The sequence below is a fragment of the Pteropus medius genome, unplaced genomic scaffold (assembly GCF_902729225.1).
Source record: "Pteropus medius unplaced genomic scaffold, Ma_sr-lr_union100, whole genome shotgun sequence".
Classification (NCBI taxonomy): domain Eukaryota; kingdom Metazoa; phylum Chordata; class Mammalia; order Chiroptera; family Pteropodidae; genus Pteropus; species Pteropus medius.
In genome coordinates, this window is record NW_024355205.1 from 26,741,695 (window position 1) to 26,758,506 (window position 16,812).

Consider the following 16,812-nt stretch of genomic DNA (forward strand, 5'->3'; position numbering starts at 1 on the left):
CAATGTTTACATGCACACAACATAGAAAGGAGGAACGCAAATTACTACTGCCTACGGAGCATCTATAGTCATCAAAATCTATTTTCCAGAAGTCTGTATTGACATTAGTTGACTATGCGCCTCCAAAATCTAGCTCTTTTTTAGAAAGAATTAGCAGGAAAAGAGAAGTGTTCCAGTTAACACGGGGTACTTGAAAAGAGTCACTTTCTGAACTGTTCCCTTAATCCTGTTCATCCTGACTTCAACACTATGGATAGAAAAGGTTCCAGAAGGGACTTTAAGCTTGCCTTCATCTTTCTTGTTAATTCTCAGTATAGGACATATATTAGATGGAGGAGGTAAAAGAACGAAGAAAATTTTGACTCAAATACAATGATTTTGTATTTTAAACCACTATATATAGAAAAAGGAAGCAGTGGGGCAGCCTACAAGAGACTTTAAGTCAGTTAATAAAGCAGTATTCTTAACCAAATGTATCCTTTATGGCTTACAGAAGAAATAAAGTAGGAAGATTATGGAAACAGCCTGGGATTTTCTTCACAGCTTATGCTTTGAGCACAGGAACATTCACAGACTGTGTGCATGAAGCAAATTGCACATTTTGAAATGGGCTCAAGCAACTTCAAAACACTCTAGCAAAACTGAGGTATCACAGCATCATTTTCATTACCATACGTAGCCTGTATCTATAACCTCCAAAGCTGGAAAGTAGTAAATTTCTAATAAAAGGGCAGGGAGGAAATTACATGAGGAGAATGAAGTAGAATTAGAACTCAGAGCATCATTAGCTCATTGTATGGCTTCATGCAACAATCTAAGAATAAAGAACTGGAAACAGATCTGCGAGTGGCATGCTAGCTGCAGAGGCAAGACTTTGTAATCATATACAGATGATTAGGAAATGTTTTGTAAGGTTATCTTCTCTAAATTTTGTAAGGCTCATACTTTATAACACATGTTCACAATTTTAGGGCAAAAAGTGAAATTAAAGAATAATAAAGCAATTAGAAAATAAAGAGGATAAAAGCCAGACCCCTTTATGAAGGGGGAATGAAATCCATATTCTCGTATCTCCAGACCTTAAATTTCTCAGATTAGGCCATATGTAATGCAAAAAAGAGAAATGAAAGATGCGGATTTTGAATGGAGAATTAATTATAGAGGCTTCTAAAGAAGTAAACAGAGATGATTCAATCAAGAAATTAAAGGGGACCCATGGTTATAGTCGTAGATCAAAGATTCAAGTTTGAGTTTTCACAAAGAAACTCTTATTTCTCCTACACTGTTGTATTGCAAAAGTATGTCCAGTTTACTTGTACTATTAAGAAAAGTTCTTATTGTACATGTCTAGTTTTAATAAAACATTTGTTCTCATCAGCATCTGGCTTCTTCCTTCTCAGACTGCTGCATATGCCTGGTAACCCAAGATCCTAGGATTAGACCTTTAAGAGGGCTGGGAAAGGAGATGCTGGAAGGTTCTTCATTCCAGCCCAGGTGGCTTGAGGGTCAACGAGGCCCCAGAGAAGTTCCATTTACTGCCACAGTGGTTCTCATGCAGGAAACTGCTTTATGCTGTCAATGTGTGAAAACAGATCACTACAGGGTTCAAGGAAGAAAGTTCTTCCTTCAAGGAATTTGTAATCTCTTCTTTCGAAGATCTGGATTTAGGCCTCATGACTTTAGGGATAGGTAATGCTACAATTCAACTCTGTTCCTTATTCCTCCCCATTCCTCCACCCAGTCTGAGATGAACTAGCCTCTGCCTTCCCAGGGATTTAGAATCTTTCTTATGGGACTTCTCTCATCCTGAATAGTGGTAATTAATTACTGGTGTGCTTTTAAAATCTTCTCTGTTTAATTACAATCCTCTTGAGTATTTGGACTGATCTGAATTTCCACTGCAAAACTGAAAGTTTGCCTTGGGCAGCTCATGCATTTCTCCCACTTACTCATGAATATACATAGATATGTAATAAATATTGATTAAGTATCTACATTAGGCTGCACTTTTAATCAGTTCCTTTAATAGGCAAGAGTGAGAGACAAGTGAAGACATGCTCCCATCCCTGAAGCACAAATGGCATATGGATCTTAAAAACACTTTCAGCTCTTTTGGACCAGCACATCAGAAAATTTAACTAAAATTTAACTACTGATCTCTAATTTACTGCTACAATATGTTGACTTATGCAATTACACCTTTGATTCGAAATTATTTTAATTCACCAAAAACAACATAGCAGGTAGACATTGGCACCTTGTGAAATCTTCTCTGCCTACTAGGAATGTGAAAAGAAAGTTTTGATTTCTAATTAAAAATTTTAGTTTTAGCTTAAAAATTGTCTTTTAAATAAAATACAGCAAAAATTACAATAATTATCAAACTACACTTTGCCACCCAAAAGATGATGCTTAAAAATGATACATTACAAAAGTAAATGAACTATTTAATTAAAAAGCAAAACAGATGTCTATGTGGCTATAAATAACAGACGGGATCTGTAATCTACTCAATTTGACCCCAAAATAACTCCATAAAATAGGCCCTGCTATTCCCATATTTCAGACATGAAAACTGAAGCTTAGAGAGTTTACATAATAGGACCAATGTGACACACATAGAAAGTACTTTAGCAAGAACTGAGCCCAGATGTGTCTAATTCTAACATCTAATCCTTAGTACTAAGCTAACTTCTCATCTACCTGGTATCCTAGGTTGATGATTAGGAAACACACATTCCTAATCTGGGATATTTTTCAACAATTAACTCAGTCCTCGACTTCTAGTTTTAGATTTAGATGTGTTTCTTATGACAAATAAATCAGGTTAGTGACATTTGAAAACATGCCCCGTTGACTGTGGGCTTGGTTTCATTTGCTACTCAAAACAAGGCAGCCATGTTTACCATAAGCTATCGATTACCAATGAAAGGGGCTGACTGTTATCACTCACAATGGAATAAAACATGATCAATTTCTGTGCAAACTGCTTAGCCCTGGATGAATCAGTAGCGTCTTGACTACCTTCTAAGAGGAACATCTCTGCATTCCACAGTCTGCTGTGACAAATTTCTTCTAAGAGTCGGTTAAGGATGCTTAAAAGACAGTAGCAGTAGCAAATTTCTCTTATGCTTTTAAATGACCCTGTCACCAAAGAAATATCTATTGTGTGCCTGCCTTTGCCTTCTCTCTCCTCTGTTAGTTAACCCTAAAAGTGCAAATATAAACAAATTTAATCCCCAACGGTACATCTGAACCAGGGGAAATCTGGAATTAATTGCCAAATACTTGGGTTCCTGTTGCAGCTGTTACAAGTGTTTGATTTGGCGAGGAAAGAGAAAAGGCGCTGCATACCAATTTCGTGAGCCACAGTGAAAGCTGCGTGGAGGCCATCATCTTCGATCACAGCACAGCTGCGCTCCGGGGCACATATGGTCCCAACGTCTGCCATTCCCAGGGTGTCACATGAATGATGCCCACATAAATCCTTCCCAGGAGAAAGAAAGAAATCATTAAAATCAATTTACATCCAGAAGGAGTCACCTTGTAGAGCCACTGGCTTACTGCAAAAGGCAACCCTGGGGTATATTTATGGTATCACCTGTCCGGTTCTGGAAATGTTCCAAAGACAAGCTAATAATGGCATTGAATCTTCTCAGCTGCTCTGGTCCCCAGAAGCACAGAAGGATGATGAGACTCAATTACATTTAAAAAAGATGTCATAGGATTGTAGTTTGTTCATTACAATAGCAGTGGAGCCTTAACAGAGCTGTACCCCATATATGCAGGCACATAAATCATGGATCACTTTCACATAAGGTCATGCTTATAAAAGATTGATATTCTGACCTAAATTCATAATAACTTTATCACAAGACTGGTCTAATAATTATTTTCCATCACGGAGGCAAACTGCAACCATATATTTGTGGCAGAATATTAATCTATCAATAATTTGGATAGAAAATTAAATTTTAATCCAAAGGTAATTCTTCGAAAGAATATCTCTTCATTTCCAAATTGAGTTGTAATTTCATAGGCTGTATCTTCAGAAAGTTATGCACTGTTATTCACAGCATTTAATGTATTTCTCAACTGGATTATCTTCCGAAAATATATGTAATATATTGTGTTTATATAATTAAGTGTATGCATTTTCTTGGTGAGAAGTTGAATTTTAAGAGATTCTCAAAGGGGAACATGATTATTAATGGTTAAAACTTTCAGATTTATATGAAAGACATCAACAAGACAATTTAAAATCGTGAAGCATAAAGAGACAATATAAGCCAAGTTTTGACACGATAGATTTATAATAATAAATTTTCCTTTAAATGCTAGTTGAGTATTAACAAACATTAGAATTTCTTGTGCTTGACTACTGTTTTCAATGAAAATTAATTGACAGTGTGTATATTTAAATCTCAAAAAGCAAGATAGTATCCTAGTAAGTCATAAGTGAATAACCATAGTATGAAACAATTTTTTTAAAAAATAATAATTATTATGAAAGATAATTTACTAGTTGAAATAATATGTTTCTATTGCAGCTATGATCTTTTTATCCCCAATTACACAATTATGACTTATGATAACAACGCAAAAAACATTTGCTTGATGAAGTGAATTGTGACATATAGTCAGACTCAATGTAGACCTCACACACCTTTAATATGTTGTATACTAGCAAGACCTCAACAGACTTCAGGAAACCAGCACAAGAGGGTATTGCCCCCAATGTCATCTATGCATTGTCAAGATACTCTTCTAACTCATCTCTGCTTCGCTGCCTCAAAATCTAACTAAGGTGAAAAATATTTAAAAGATACACCTTATGATCTCTCTAGTACATTTTTAGGTCCTTATTGTGTCTGTGTATTATGAGATCCTGGATGTGATGAATTACACTGTAGCTGCCATGTTATTACAGCTTCAGACAGTGGAAATCTCGGCTAAGCAGCACTGGTGAATCAAGTCACCAAACCAACAATAGCCTACCAAAATTTCCTGTGTATCCTTATGTGTCATCCTGTGGGATCTCAAATTACAGCTGTTGAGAGCAAATTAGTAGTTTTTAAAATTGAAATTGGAACACACTTTTGCATAATAATCAGTCTTTGAGATAATAATATAGTACAATACATTTTTTTAATCCATTTTTCCCCCCAATCATTTTAGTGACTTTAAGACCGACTACCTAGGTCATGGTTTAAGTGAACTGCTAGACACCCTAAGTTATTTCTGCACACACATATTTTTTAACTGAAGAGTTCCATTTATCTTCACAATTTCAGATTCATTATCTTTGAATAATAAAATTCGAGAACTATTTCCCTTTCTTGCTGCTTACCTCATTAATAAGCTTGAATGAAGAACCACAGCAAATGGAAAAGGCTCTCCTGTACTAAAGGAAGTTGAGACGGGGTTTTTAACATCTCTGTTTACTGGGAATCAATTGCTCATTAGAGGCCATTAATCCTCCTTGTCATCTTTGAATTCTATTTAAATGCATCTGGCCCTTTGCCATGGAAATGTGTGCATGTAACAAAATTATGAGCAGAAGCAATTATTCTTTTTAAACCCCTTGACTACATAGCCAAGCTCTGTATATTTCTGTAACGATAATTATGTAAACTGGCAACTGTTTCGTTGAATTCAGATAATTTCGAACATTAACAGCCCAGTTATGGTTTCATCATCAAGAGTAACAATAAATGCCTGCATTTTTTTTTTGTGATCCAATATTCATTCCAGTGTGTTAAAACTCAACTTGTACATCAAATTATTAAGAATACAGCACATCACACTCATGTCTATTTCTTATTGGTGATTTATAACATTTACAGGTGCAAGCCTTATTTAAAGTTTATAGGAATTTTTATTATTATTCAGAGTAGAAGAAAGAATACTATTGGGGCAATATCATCTATCTATCTATCTATCTATCTATCTATCAATCATCTATCTATCTACTTACATATCTATCTATCTACATATCTATGTATCATCTATCTAGCTAGCTATCATCTCTCTCTCTCTCTCTCTCTTATCTACCTAACTAGGTATCTATCTGAATCTGGAGACAGGGGATCCTGAAGAGATGTGAATCACATACAGTATTTACACAAGAAGTTAATGAATTAAAAGTGCTGACAAGAGTTTTTATACTTGATCAGTGCAGCTCTTCAGTGCAGGTAAGTTATATCTTCATTATATTAAAGATGGTTCTTCTCATGCAGGATCGATATCTTATCACCATGGCGCAGCCAGAAATGCAATGGAAGATTTAGTAAATGTGAGGGTTGTAAGAACATGCAGAGATTTAATCAGTGGGCTTGTGGTGTGGTGTTGGCCAGGAGACATGACTGAGACAGTGTATCTAACTCAAAAATAGAGCAAGGACGGTTGACAAGATCAATAAAGACTTGACAGGGAGGTCATTGACATGACGACTAATCACCAGGTCTGGCCATTTAGAGGATTGTGAATACAGTGATATCTGATTTATCATGGAATTTAGAAGAACTAATAATAGCCCAGACCTATTCTTGCAATTGGAGCTGGAAGCAGGGAGCCAGCAAAGTATGTTCTCTCGAGAAACAGGTGCCACAATGACAGTCTAACTTGGAGAATCTCAGTGGACAGTCTGGGTGGGAAAATGAACCAAGCAGTTGTGAATGCACAAAGCAGAATAGACAACGGTTATTGCAGGATTTGTAGCCTTGCCTGGGAAATGGGTCCCTCACATAGAGTAAATGAGCTGAGGAAAGGGCTAAAAGGAAACGCATGCTGATAAGAGCAGACATCATCACAACTGTAGCGACAACAGCCAAGATTAAGAAAAAATACCTCATACAGGGGAATCTGGAGTTATATAGCAGGCACCTGTGTTTCTATAGATATCACCATCTGGTAAGAGCAAGCATGGGGCTCAAGGGAAGGGCACAGAAGAAGATTTAACTAGCCTTGGACATCTACCTATCTGTCTACCCAATTCCTATGAAGAGGGATTAGTGATAGATGAATTAATCTGATGTGGAACGTATTTTAGTCATAACTATTACACAAATACACACTTACACACTATAATTTATATTTTTCCTGTGGATTGATTTTTGAGGTGTCATTTGGCTTTCTGGCTACCTATATACCAGTCCCCAATAGTAAAGGTCTTGATTTGGACTTCAATAGAGACGACATTAATTGGGCCTGTTAGTCTGACTATTACAATAATCCATATTCTACAATCTCTATCCATGTTCTTGCACACAACTAAGTTCCATCAAACATACAGAGCTTAGTTGGATTAGGGGCCAAGAGACCCCAGTGTATTTATTCCTAAAACAATTACTGTGTGCCAGACACTGTGCTAAGTGCTGACATTGGTAAATAAATAAAACAAAATCTGATCCTCACCCTTAAGAAATGCCAGGATCTAGTGAGCAAAACAGATTATGTTGTTAGGGGAGCAGATTGCAATGCGCTTTTATGAACAGACTGTTGAGGGAGTGCAGAAAAGGAATTGATAAGTTCCTCTTCAATCATGGTATCTGAAAGGAGGTAATTGGATCTTGAGAGATGAACAGAAGTCTGACAGCCTTAGAGGAAAGGCACTCTAAGGAGAAAAGACTGGTGCATTCATCAGGAGATGGTAAAAGGCAGGGTCTGTTTGGGGGATGCTAAGAAGTTTGTTATGGCTGGAGTTTACAGGATTTGTTAGGTTCAGGGCAATCAGGGGAAGCTGGATAGTCTGGGTCCAGCATTCCAGGATAGAAAATTTTCTCTGATAAATGTGAGGTATAAAGAAGGGGAAGGAGAGATGAAGCAAGCTGAGGATTGAGGGAGTAGATGCTTGGAAGAGTCATTTTGGAGAACAGGAATAGAAGCTGGTTAGAGATAACAAATGGAAGGCAGGTTGCTCTTTAATTCGAACTCCATTAGTAAGAATCATTATGAACATCATTTGTATCTTTGAGACAAAGTTCCCTCTTCGTTAACATAAGGAGTTTGGGCCTGGTGATCTCTGCAGCTTTCCAGCTGCACACATGTTGGTATTAAATGAAAACATTCCAACTTACAGGTTGAGAAATTAAAGTTCAGGGGCAATAAGTATCCCAAGTTGTGTGCTTGAGATGGCGGAGCTGAAATTCAAACCTATATCTAAACACTCCAATTCCTGAACTTACTTTACCATGGTATTGTTAATCATCACATATGTTATTCTTGACGTTACTCTTATTTTTTACATCCATAAACTGTGCTAGGTCAAGTAAATTGCCTTTTTTTTTTTTTTAAACAATAATATGGCATAGTCTTTATTTCTATGGTGTGTTTGGTACAACTAAATAATTTAGAGACATACAAATATGCAAAATGCACTGAGAAAGATGTTCCAGAAAACTGCTGGATAGGAAGTCGGGCGACATCATTAACTTGCCTCTTTTTCTCACCTACCACATCGGACTGGTCAATCTAAGTCACTCACTCCATCTACTAAAGTTATATATAGTTATCCACTATTTCTCATTCATTCTACTCTTCCTTCTTGACTGGCTTTCAGCCAAAGCTTCTAACTGGTCCCTTTGTCTCCTGTAAATTCCCTACCTATGTGCTGCAATCGGTTATCTTCTTAGAGCCCAGATTTTATAAGATTCCATAAACCCTCCAAAATTTAAGACATATTAACCTTAGCCTGGCATTCAACCTTGCACAATGCAACCCAAGCTTCTTGCTGGCCTCTCCTGTATCTTCATGATTCATCATGTACATTATTTCCTACATATCTCATCAACATTTTGGCCCCTAACCTTAGCCCAAATATTCCTTCTGCTAGAAGGATTAATTAACTCATATCTACCTCATTGTATCACTTCTTGATTCAGTCTCTGCTTTTCAGTTTTTAATGCCACTGCTTTCATTTAGATCATCTCAAGTGTCCTCTTGAAGATTGCTGAAATAGTCGCAAAGGCTACCCTTGGATCCAGTACAACTATTTAGGCCAGGAGGCTCATTTCAGAATGCACCTCAAGAAAGGAGGTAATTAAGATTTAAGGTCAAATGAGATCATATGGGTGGGGCCTTGATCAAAGAAGATTAGTGTCCTAAAGGAAGAGACACACTAGAGTTTTTTCTCATTCTCTCTCTCTCACTCGCTCTCTTTCTTTTTTTCTCTCTCTCCACTCTCCCTCTCTCTCTCCACCCATCCCTCTATTTCCTAGACATCAGAGGAAAGGTCACACGAGCACACAGTGAGAAGGTGGTAGTCTACACGCTCTTACCAGAACCTAAAGATGCTAGAACCTTGATTCTGGACTTCCCAGCCTCCAGAACTGTGAACGAATATATTTCTATTGTTTAAGCCACCCAGTCTATGGTATTTTGTTATGGCAGCCCAAACAAACTAATATACATGGTGTTCAATTTTTTTTCTATAATTTGGTTGTTATTACCTTCTCTAGACTAATCTATCACCCTTCCATGCTGATATTGTCTGTCCTTTCACATCTAACCCCCTCCATTTCACAGAATCGCCATGCTACCTCTAGGTCATTGTACATGAGAGTTTGGTGTGTCTGCAAAGTTTGTAACCTCCTTATGGGTTTGGCTTACTCCTACTCTTTCTCCTAATTTGAACTTAGATGGGTTAGGCAACTTTCTCACATACCTGCATGATATCTAATGATCACATCTATCATAAAAGTCATCAAGCTATATAGCAATTACCCATTTCCTTATCTGTTTCCTGGAACAGATTCTTAGGAAAGGGGCCAATTTAAAACCCCTGAATCCCTCTCTGCCTATTAGAAACATATTGAATGTCCAAGTAAATTAATTATAATTTTAGTTTAGAGAGCACTAGACCTAGACCAGACTACTGTCTCCCTCTATGATTCCTCAGCTGTTACTCTGAGGAGATTATCTCTATTTCTCTTTGTACAAATGTCTATCTGTCAAATGATAATGATACTAGATTTGTAGATTGTCAAAAGAATTAATTATAAATTGGTTTATAATTATGGACAGTACATTAAAAATGATCCATAAAAGCTGGTTTATTCCAAATAAATTCTACCCCCTCTTCAAGGGCCAATTCCATCTTACATTTGCAATGAAGCCTGTATAAAGATCCAGAAGCAGAATTGATTGTTTCTTCCCTTCTCCTTTTGCAGACTTTATTTATAGCTCGGTTTACAGTATTTATCAGAGTTTTCTTAACATTAGCATGACTTATACATGTGTCTGCTACTTCTTCCCTGGTGATAAGCCTTGGTGGCCAGGGACCAGGTATTTGTCCATCCTGTTGCCTTTAGATGCTTAGAGTGCCTCACACATAGAGGGCACTACTGGCATGTGCTCAATGAGAGAATGACAATAATAAAATAGGTTCTGTATGTTGTGCTATATTGTCTCCAACAGACTTCAGAAAGTTGTAAGGCAACTTTCAATTCACCAATCATTTTTCAAATGTCAACTAGAGCTGCTTAATCTGCTTCTGATCTTCCCACTTCCTAGTTATTTTGCCTTTAATGATTGGGGTTGACCTATAGGCTATGAATCCTTGCTAAGGGTTCACTTTTGACTATAAATTGGACTTGAACTCAAATATGCGATTGAATTTGTCAATCTAGTCAGCAAGCAAATGAGAAAAAGCACATCCTTCTTCTCCCTTCTCCAAGCTTCTGGTCTCCCTCTAGACCCTCCTATTGTTAGAACCTAATAAGGAGTCAGCTTATAAAGGAGAAATGCTATCTGTGGAGTTCCCAACACAGCATCATGAGGCAGAACATAAAGAAAGGTGTTAGCTGAAAGACAACTGCCTATTAACTGGCACACCGAGGATTAATGAAATTGAATGAATCTTTTATATTACAAAGTCTCGTAGCTGGTTTAGTTTTAATTTGATGCTTTTAATCCACGAACCAGTGAAGCTTTCATTGGTGTTGTGCCTGAGTGAGGGGGATGTTTAACAATTGTCAATTTTGATATCAAGCAGATAGGACTTTTGTTTCTAAAGAATAACACATGATCTCCAAAATAGGTTTCAGAATTTGTCTTTAAAGAAATTACTTTAAAAGAGGAAACCAGGAACAAGGAAAGGGTTCTGGAAAGCAAAATTAAATCCTGGAGAGATTAGATTTCTACTGTTTGATGTCAAAAGTGGTGTGAATTCCAGCATAAGTGCCATTCTAGGATGAAAATGCTTCTTACGCCAGAAAATTGACTGGTGCTAAAGTTTCTCTAATTAGAACAGTACCGACTGCTGGGGTACAGTCCTAACAGCGAAGCATGTTAGTTAGATAAATGAATTACTAGCACTATTCTGCTGACTCCCAGATGCAATGTTCAAGGTGGCCTCGGCTAGTAAACAGGAGTGGAAAACGTATCCTCACACATTTGCTTCATGCCTGAAAAACAAGCAATTTTGGAGAAGACATCTGGACACAAAATTTGAACAGTGCTCAGAGCCCATCAAAACATGGATTTCATGGCTTGGCGTCTAGCTGCTAAGCAACGTATTTCTTACATCAAAACAGAGTTGTAAAAGAAGATCTTGGTGCCAACTCTGGTTATTTCTCATTGAAAAAAAGTAATAACCATGAAAATTTTCCTTCAGGCCTTAAGAGATCTGATTTCCACGGGATAGAAGAGTTCAGATCATTTCTCCTCTAGCCCACTTGTTTTCCACATTCTGAAGTATTAGGTAGAGATTAACTTTATGTTTTGAAGTACTCTCAAGTGAGTGTTGCAACACAGTCTTGTAATAGTTTTCTCAGCTCCCTAATTAATAGCAATCTTTTAAATTAGGTGCATATATTCATAATACACATGCTTTCCAAATATTTGGTTCTCATCAGTTTGATGTATATACCAGAGGGCCAGCCACAAACTAAATGAGAACTGCTTTACAAAAAGTGTGCTTCTGCTTGGCGAAGAGGCCAGGCAGGGCCCATGTAAAATACTTTCCATGTGTAGACTAGTTCAAAAAATAGATGTTATTATAATACTTATTAAAATTAAGATAGACAATTTATTTCTTTCTTGTTTATATATATTTAAAATATATTGATATGTTTCAGAGCTTAGAAAATAGGAACTGTTATCTACCCCAAAATAAAACAAATTCAGAAAAAGCAAGAGATAGATTATTTAGAATCACTGACTAGTTTTCCTTTTTTTTCTGGGAACCAATTAGGAAAATTATAGGGCAGGAAGTAAAGCAATGGAGTCTTCTATTAATTTTTATTTATCTTAAAAATTATAGAATGTGAGTTTCAATTTAAAAATGAAAGTGAACTATTAAAATGACCTACTCTTTGGAGCAGTAGGCCGACAAAAGTATTTTTTCCTCTGTCTTTAGAGAACTTCCATAAACTCTCTGAAGCTTCTTTCTTGGCAGCTTCATGTGATGTAGCAAAGCAAGAAATCCAGACATGGAAAGTTGCTCACAAAAAAAAAAAAAAAAAGCCACTTGGAAACCAAATAAGAAAGCAATAGTTTTATGGGAGAACTTCACTTCATACTGAAGGCTAGAAAATAAATGTTCTTCCATTTCAAAGATTTATGTTGTGCAGAGAAATTAAAGGATGGTTTCCAGATCACTTAATGAAGAGAAAGATTTTCCACTGTGCATAGATAGCACTGTGCCCTGCCTGGTTCTCCCTAAGCTGCTGCCCTCCAGCATCCTTGTTTACATGTGGTTTACATTTATGTCCACCCCATGAACCGCAAGTGTTTCTCCACTCCAAATTTATCAACACTTTTCCTTCATACCAGGGGTGCCTTAGTAAAAAAAGGAGACAGGTAGTGGAGCTGGGTGAGTCTGAAACCTCCCACAAGCTGCCGGTGAGTTTCCTGTCCTTGCTTAGGTTGCTCTATTTTGTATTATGATTTTGTATAATATTTCAAAGTTTCTCTTCCTTCATCTACCCTGGATAGATCTCAGACATTTAAAGAATGAGCTTGAAAAATCGATTCTTATTGGGGCGAGTCTGAGAGGCCTGACTTAAAACTGCCAATCAGAGCAGAGCTGTGACAACTGAGGCTCAGAGCTGTGAGCAAGCCAGGCTCAAAACCAGCCCAGCCTTTGTGTCTGAATGTGGCCTAATGATTGTGCAAATAAATATTGTGTTCTTCTCAGAACTTCTGGGCCTGTTAAGATCAGTGCCTCTCCCTTCCTGTAACCATCTTCCTTAAAAGAGGAAATCCTGGGAAAACATTCTTCCTCATGTCTTGACACTTTGCCCAGATCTTTCCACACTGGGGCTTCAGAAACATTCATCCAGAACCCAAAAATGTAAGCTGGATGTGACCTTTCACTGGCAGTTGCAGAGGAGCAGGCAGTGCTTGCGGTGCACTGGGCAACTAGGCAAAGGACTCACTAAAAAACCTCACGAGGTTGGGTTTCTGTATCCAGCCACCCTCCTGCATTCCTTCCTTCTCAGGAAGGAGATTCCACCAGGATTGGATATGTAAGAACTTCATTAGGAAGCCAGATTGAAAAGAGTCCTTTGGGGAAGTCTTCCTTCTACCTAATGTAGAAGAGGTTTCACTAAGAAGGTATGGACATTTACCATGGAAGGTCATGGAGAAAAGTGATGACAATGGATGAGCCAGGACGCCCTTTCCAAAGTTTTATTTTGGATTCACTGGAAAGCAGAAGATCCTTAATTCCAAAGACAAACTCTCTTTCTCCTTTTCTCGTTTAGCTATTTACACTTCTCCGAACATTCTAGCCTCTTCTTATCATATGTATGCATCTACTACACCATGTCTCGGACTAGAGACCTTTCCGCCTGATTGACCGATTAATTGTCTAAGCAGGTCTGGTTCTTTAAGGCAGAGATAGCTGCCGGGGCCACCCTTAATACAGGAGCAGAGTTAGAGTCTGGCTGGGTTGCCTGCAAGAAACAGTTAAACATATATATCCACAGTGGCAGGTGGTTTGCAGGGGAAGCAAGGCTGTCAGTAGGACTGTGCCTTTGACCTGTCTCTGTACACCAGTGCTTGGACCACCCACCCAGGCTGGACCTACCTCCCGAGTAAACAGAATGGCCGCATCGTAGTGCTCCTCATGGTCATCCCCCAGCTGGTTGTGTTGGTGCTGCCACTTGCAAAAGTTCTTGAGGGTGGTGGCCGCGTTCTTGCTCACCTCCAGGGTCTTGTCCTTGTCGCCCAGCACCACCACCTTCACCACGGCCAGGCGGATGTGGTTCTCAATGCTGGCATGGCTATACAGCTTGTTGGCGATGGATGCCAGGGTCAGCAGGTAATGCTGCAGGCCCCGGCCATACATCTTCGCCATGGACGCGTCAGCCACCAGGAGTAGCTCCACCTGGCGGGCCCGGGAGATGGAGCGGCGCCGCCGCCGCCACCACGTCTGTGGGCCCTGGCCCCCATCTGACGAGGGAGCCGACTGGTCCAGGAACCGCGGGGCCAGCCTCCAGGGTCGGTCCAGGCTGCTATGCGGCTGGGGGCGCTCACGCGGCCCTGGCGGAGACGCGGGGGTCTCGCAGCTGGTGCGCGGCGGCAGGGCCTCGAAGCTGAAGCCCTCGCGGGTGTAGGCGTGCAGGATCCGCGCGGACCCGTCTCCGTACACGCGCCCGGCCTCTGCCTCCGCCCAGGACCCGCGCAGCCGCGGCTTCAGGGTGTAGCGCGCGTGCTTGACCGCGAAGAAGCCGTCGAGACCACCGCAGAGGTCAAAGACAGCCAGGGAGCGGGGGCTGCCGTCCACCGTGCCCCGGTAGAAGCAGTGACCCGGGTGGCGCCGGGTTGCGTTCGGCCCGCCTCCTGCGGGCACGAAGCCAGCGGCGCCCACCGAGCCATCCCGCTCCAGGTCCAGGAGGAACCTCCGGCCGCCCGCGTAGACGAGATAGCCCACCTTGCCGCCGCCGGAGTAGATCTGGTCGATGTTCTGCACCAGCCCGCCGCTCCTGCGCTGCGGCGCCGGGGTGTGCGGGTGGCCGGGAGGCTCGGCCCGCTCCTGCGCCTCCTCCCCCTGCCGCCGGCGGGGCTGGGCGGCCGCTGCGGCAACCCGAGGCTGCCCGGCTTTATCCTGGGCAGGTGTCGCGGCGCGGCCGGCCGCGACCAGGGGCAGGCGGAGCGCGCACAGCAGCAGCAGCAGGGACGCCCACCCGAGCAGCATAGTGCGCTGCCCGCGGGGAGGGGCTGCGCGGCGGGGACTTTATGGGTATTTGTTATTCGCTATGAAAGTTACCGGGGCGGGAGGTAGGGGCACACACAGACTTGCTTGCAAGTTGAGTCAAGTGTCGGAGGGAGGGGGGACCCGGCGGCAGTGCCAGCCCGTCCGGGCCGCGGTGCCAGCGTGCGAACTTTTCTTTGTTGGTTTGGAAAATGTTTGGATTCGTGCTCCGGAAAGAGGAGGAAAAAAAAATTAGAAAGAGCAAAGCCGGGTTGTGGAGAGTCAGCAAATACAAGAAAAAGGGAAAACCTTAAATCCACCCCAAACACAGATACTACTCGCTGCACCAAGAAAAGTAAGGAAGGTGCCGCGCGCCAGGCGGGCGACTGGTGAGAGCTGCCTCCAGCCCCCTCGCTGCCCCGGACCCGCCGGCGGCGGGGCGTCCAAGCTCCGGAGCCCACTTCCTTTCTTATTTTGTGGGTTTCCTGGACTCTTCTGGAACCAGGAGCAAGGGAAGAAAGATAGGGGGAAAAGCCATAAAAATTAAAACAAAAACGCAAGGGGCGGCCTGCAGCGAGCCCGCGAAGCGGCGCGTCCGTGTCCCCTCGGATGCAGTGCCTTCCTGCTCGCCGTCATCCCCAGTCGGCCGCTGCGAGCGCGGAGAGCAGCGCGAGCGCTGTGAAGATGCGAGGAGGTGGAACAATGAATTTATAGCGGCATGCCATCCTGCAATGGCAATTTCAACAATTCGTCACTGCAAGCTGCCTCTTAAAGGGAGAGCTTCCCCCACCACTCCCACCCTTCCCGGTCCGCGCCTAATCAGATGGGGGAGGGCGGGCGAGGGGGGCGATCGAGGAAAGGGAGACCGGGAAGGAGGAAGGGACCCGGCGAGGTGGAAGGAGGGACGAGGGAGGGAGCAAGGGCAAGAGGAAAAAAAAAAGAAAAAAGTATTTGAGTAAGAAAAAAACAGATTTTCTTGGCCTCATTTAAAGCCACAGCGACTCCGGGTTTGTCTGATATTTCACAACGAATAGGGGTTGGCTAACCTCGGCTTACCTCATCTCCTGAAGGGGTGTTTGGTGTGTTTTTAAAGTTACTGAGACATTTCAAGTCTCTCCCTGCCTTCTCTCTTGATTTTCTTTCCCTCGGTAGGAAGTTCCTGCCGCAAGTTTCCCCCCTTTGCACGTCCGTGCACTTCGGCCTCGCAGACAGTGCAACTCCATCCAGCAAGGGACTTTCGGCTTCCCGTGCGTCCACTCGCCCCGCGCTCCTCTCGCTTCCTCCCGGCGGTCCCGGTACCGAGTTTCCTCCCTCCCCATTCCTCGGTCTGTGCGCTCCGACGCTCGTCGGGTTAGGGCTCGGGATGACTAATTTCTCCCAGCCACCAGCAGAGGGGCCGGGCCGCGCGAGAGCCGCAGGCGCTTCCTGGCGCGTCGCGGCCCCCAGAATGTTTCTGTGCCCCCGGCGGGGCCGCCTGGGAACTCCGCGCCTTTGTGTGCGACCTGCCGGCTCCCCGCTTTCTCAAGCGTGCTTTGCATCTGTGCCCACAATCTGTCACTCAATCCCAGAAGACTGGAACTTCCTTTGCTTTGCTTGAAGAAGGCTGGGCCAGAAAGGGTTAACTCTTGAAAGGAATTGAGCTCATATTTTAAAATATTAAAAAAAAAAGTGCC

General features: G+C 41.8%; 1 protein-coding gene across 2 annotated transcripts in view; it reads right to left on the reverse strand.

Annotated features, from left to right (window-relative positions):
* The window catches only part of ADAMTS5 (ADAM metallopeptidase with thrombospondin type 1 motif 5), a 50,274-nt gene extending 33,805 nt beyond the window's left edge, over positions 1-16,469 (reverse strand). Inside the window, exons 1-3 of one of the 2 annotated variants that reach the window (XM_039857357.1) lie at positions 16,196-16,469; positions 14,033-15,865; positions 3,355-3,487 (exon numbers count right to left, since the gene is read on the reverse strand). In XM_039857357.1, coding sequence (XP_039713291.1) covers positions 3,355-3,487; positions 14,033-15,142 — 1,243 coding nt within the window. In that variant the 5' untranslated portion in view covers positions 15,143-15,865; positions 16,196-16,469. The remainder of the gene's footprint in view (positions 1-3,354; positions 3,488-14,032; positions 15,866-16,195) is intronic. The other variant, XM_039857356.1, reaches the window with a different exon arrangement.
* Between the last annotated feature and the right edge of the window lie 343 nt (positions 16,470-16,812).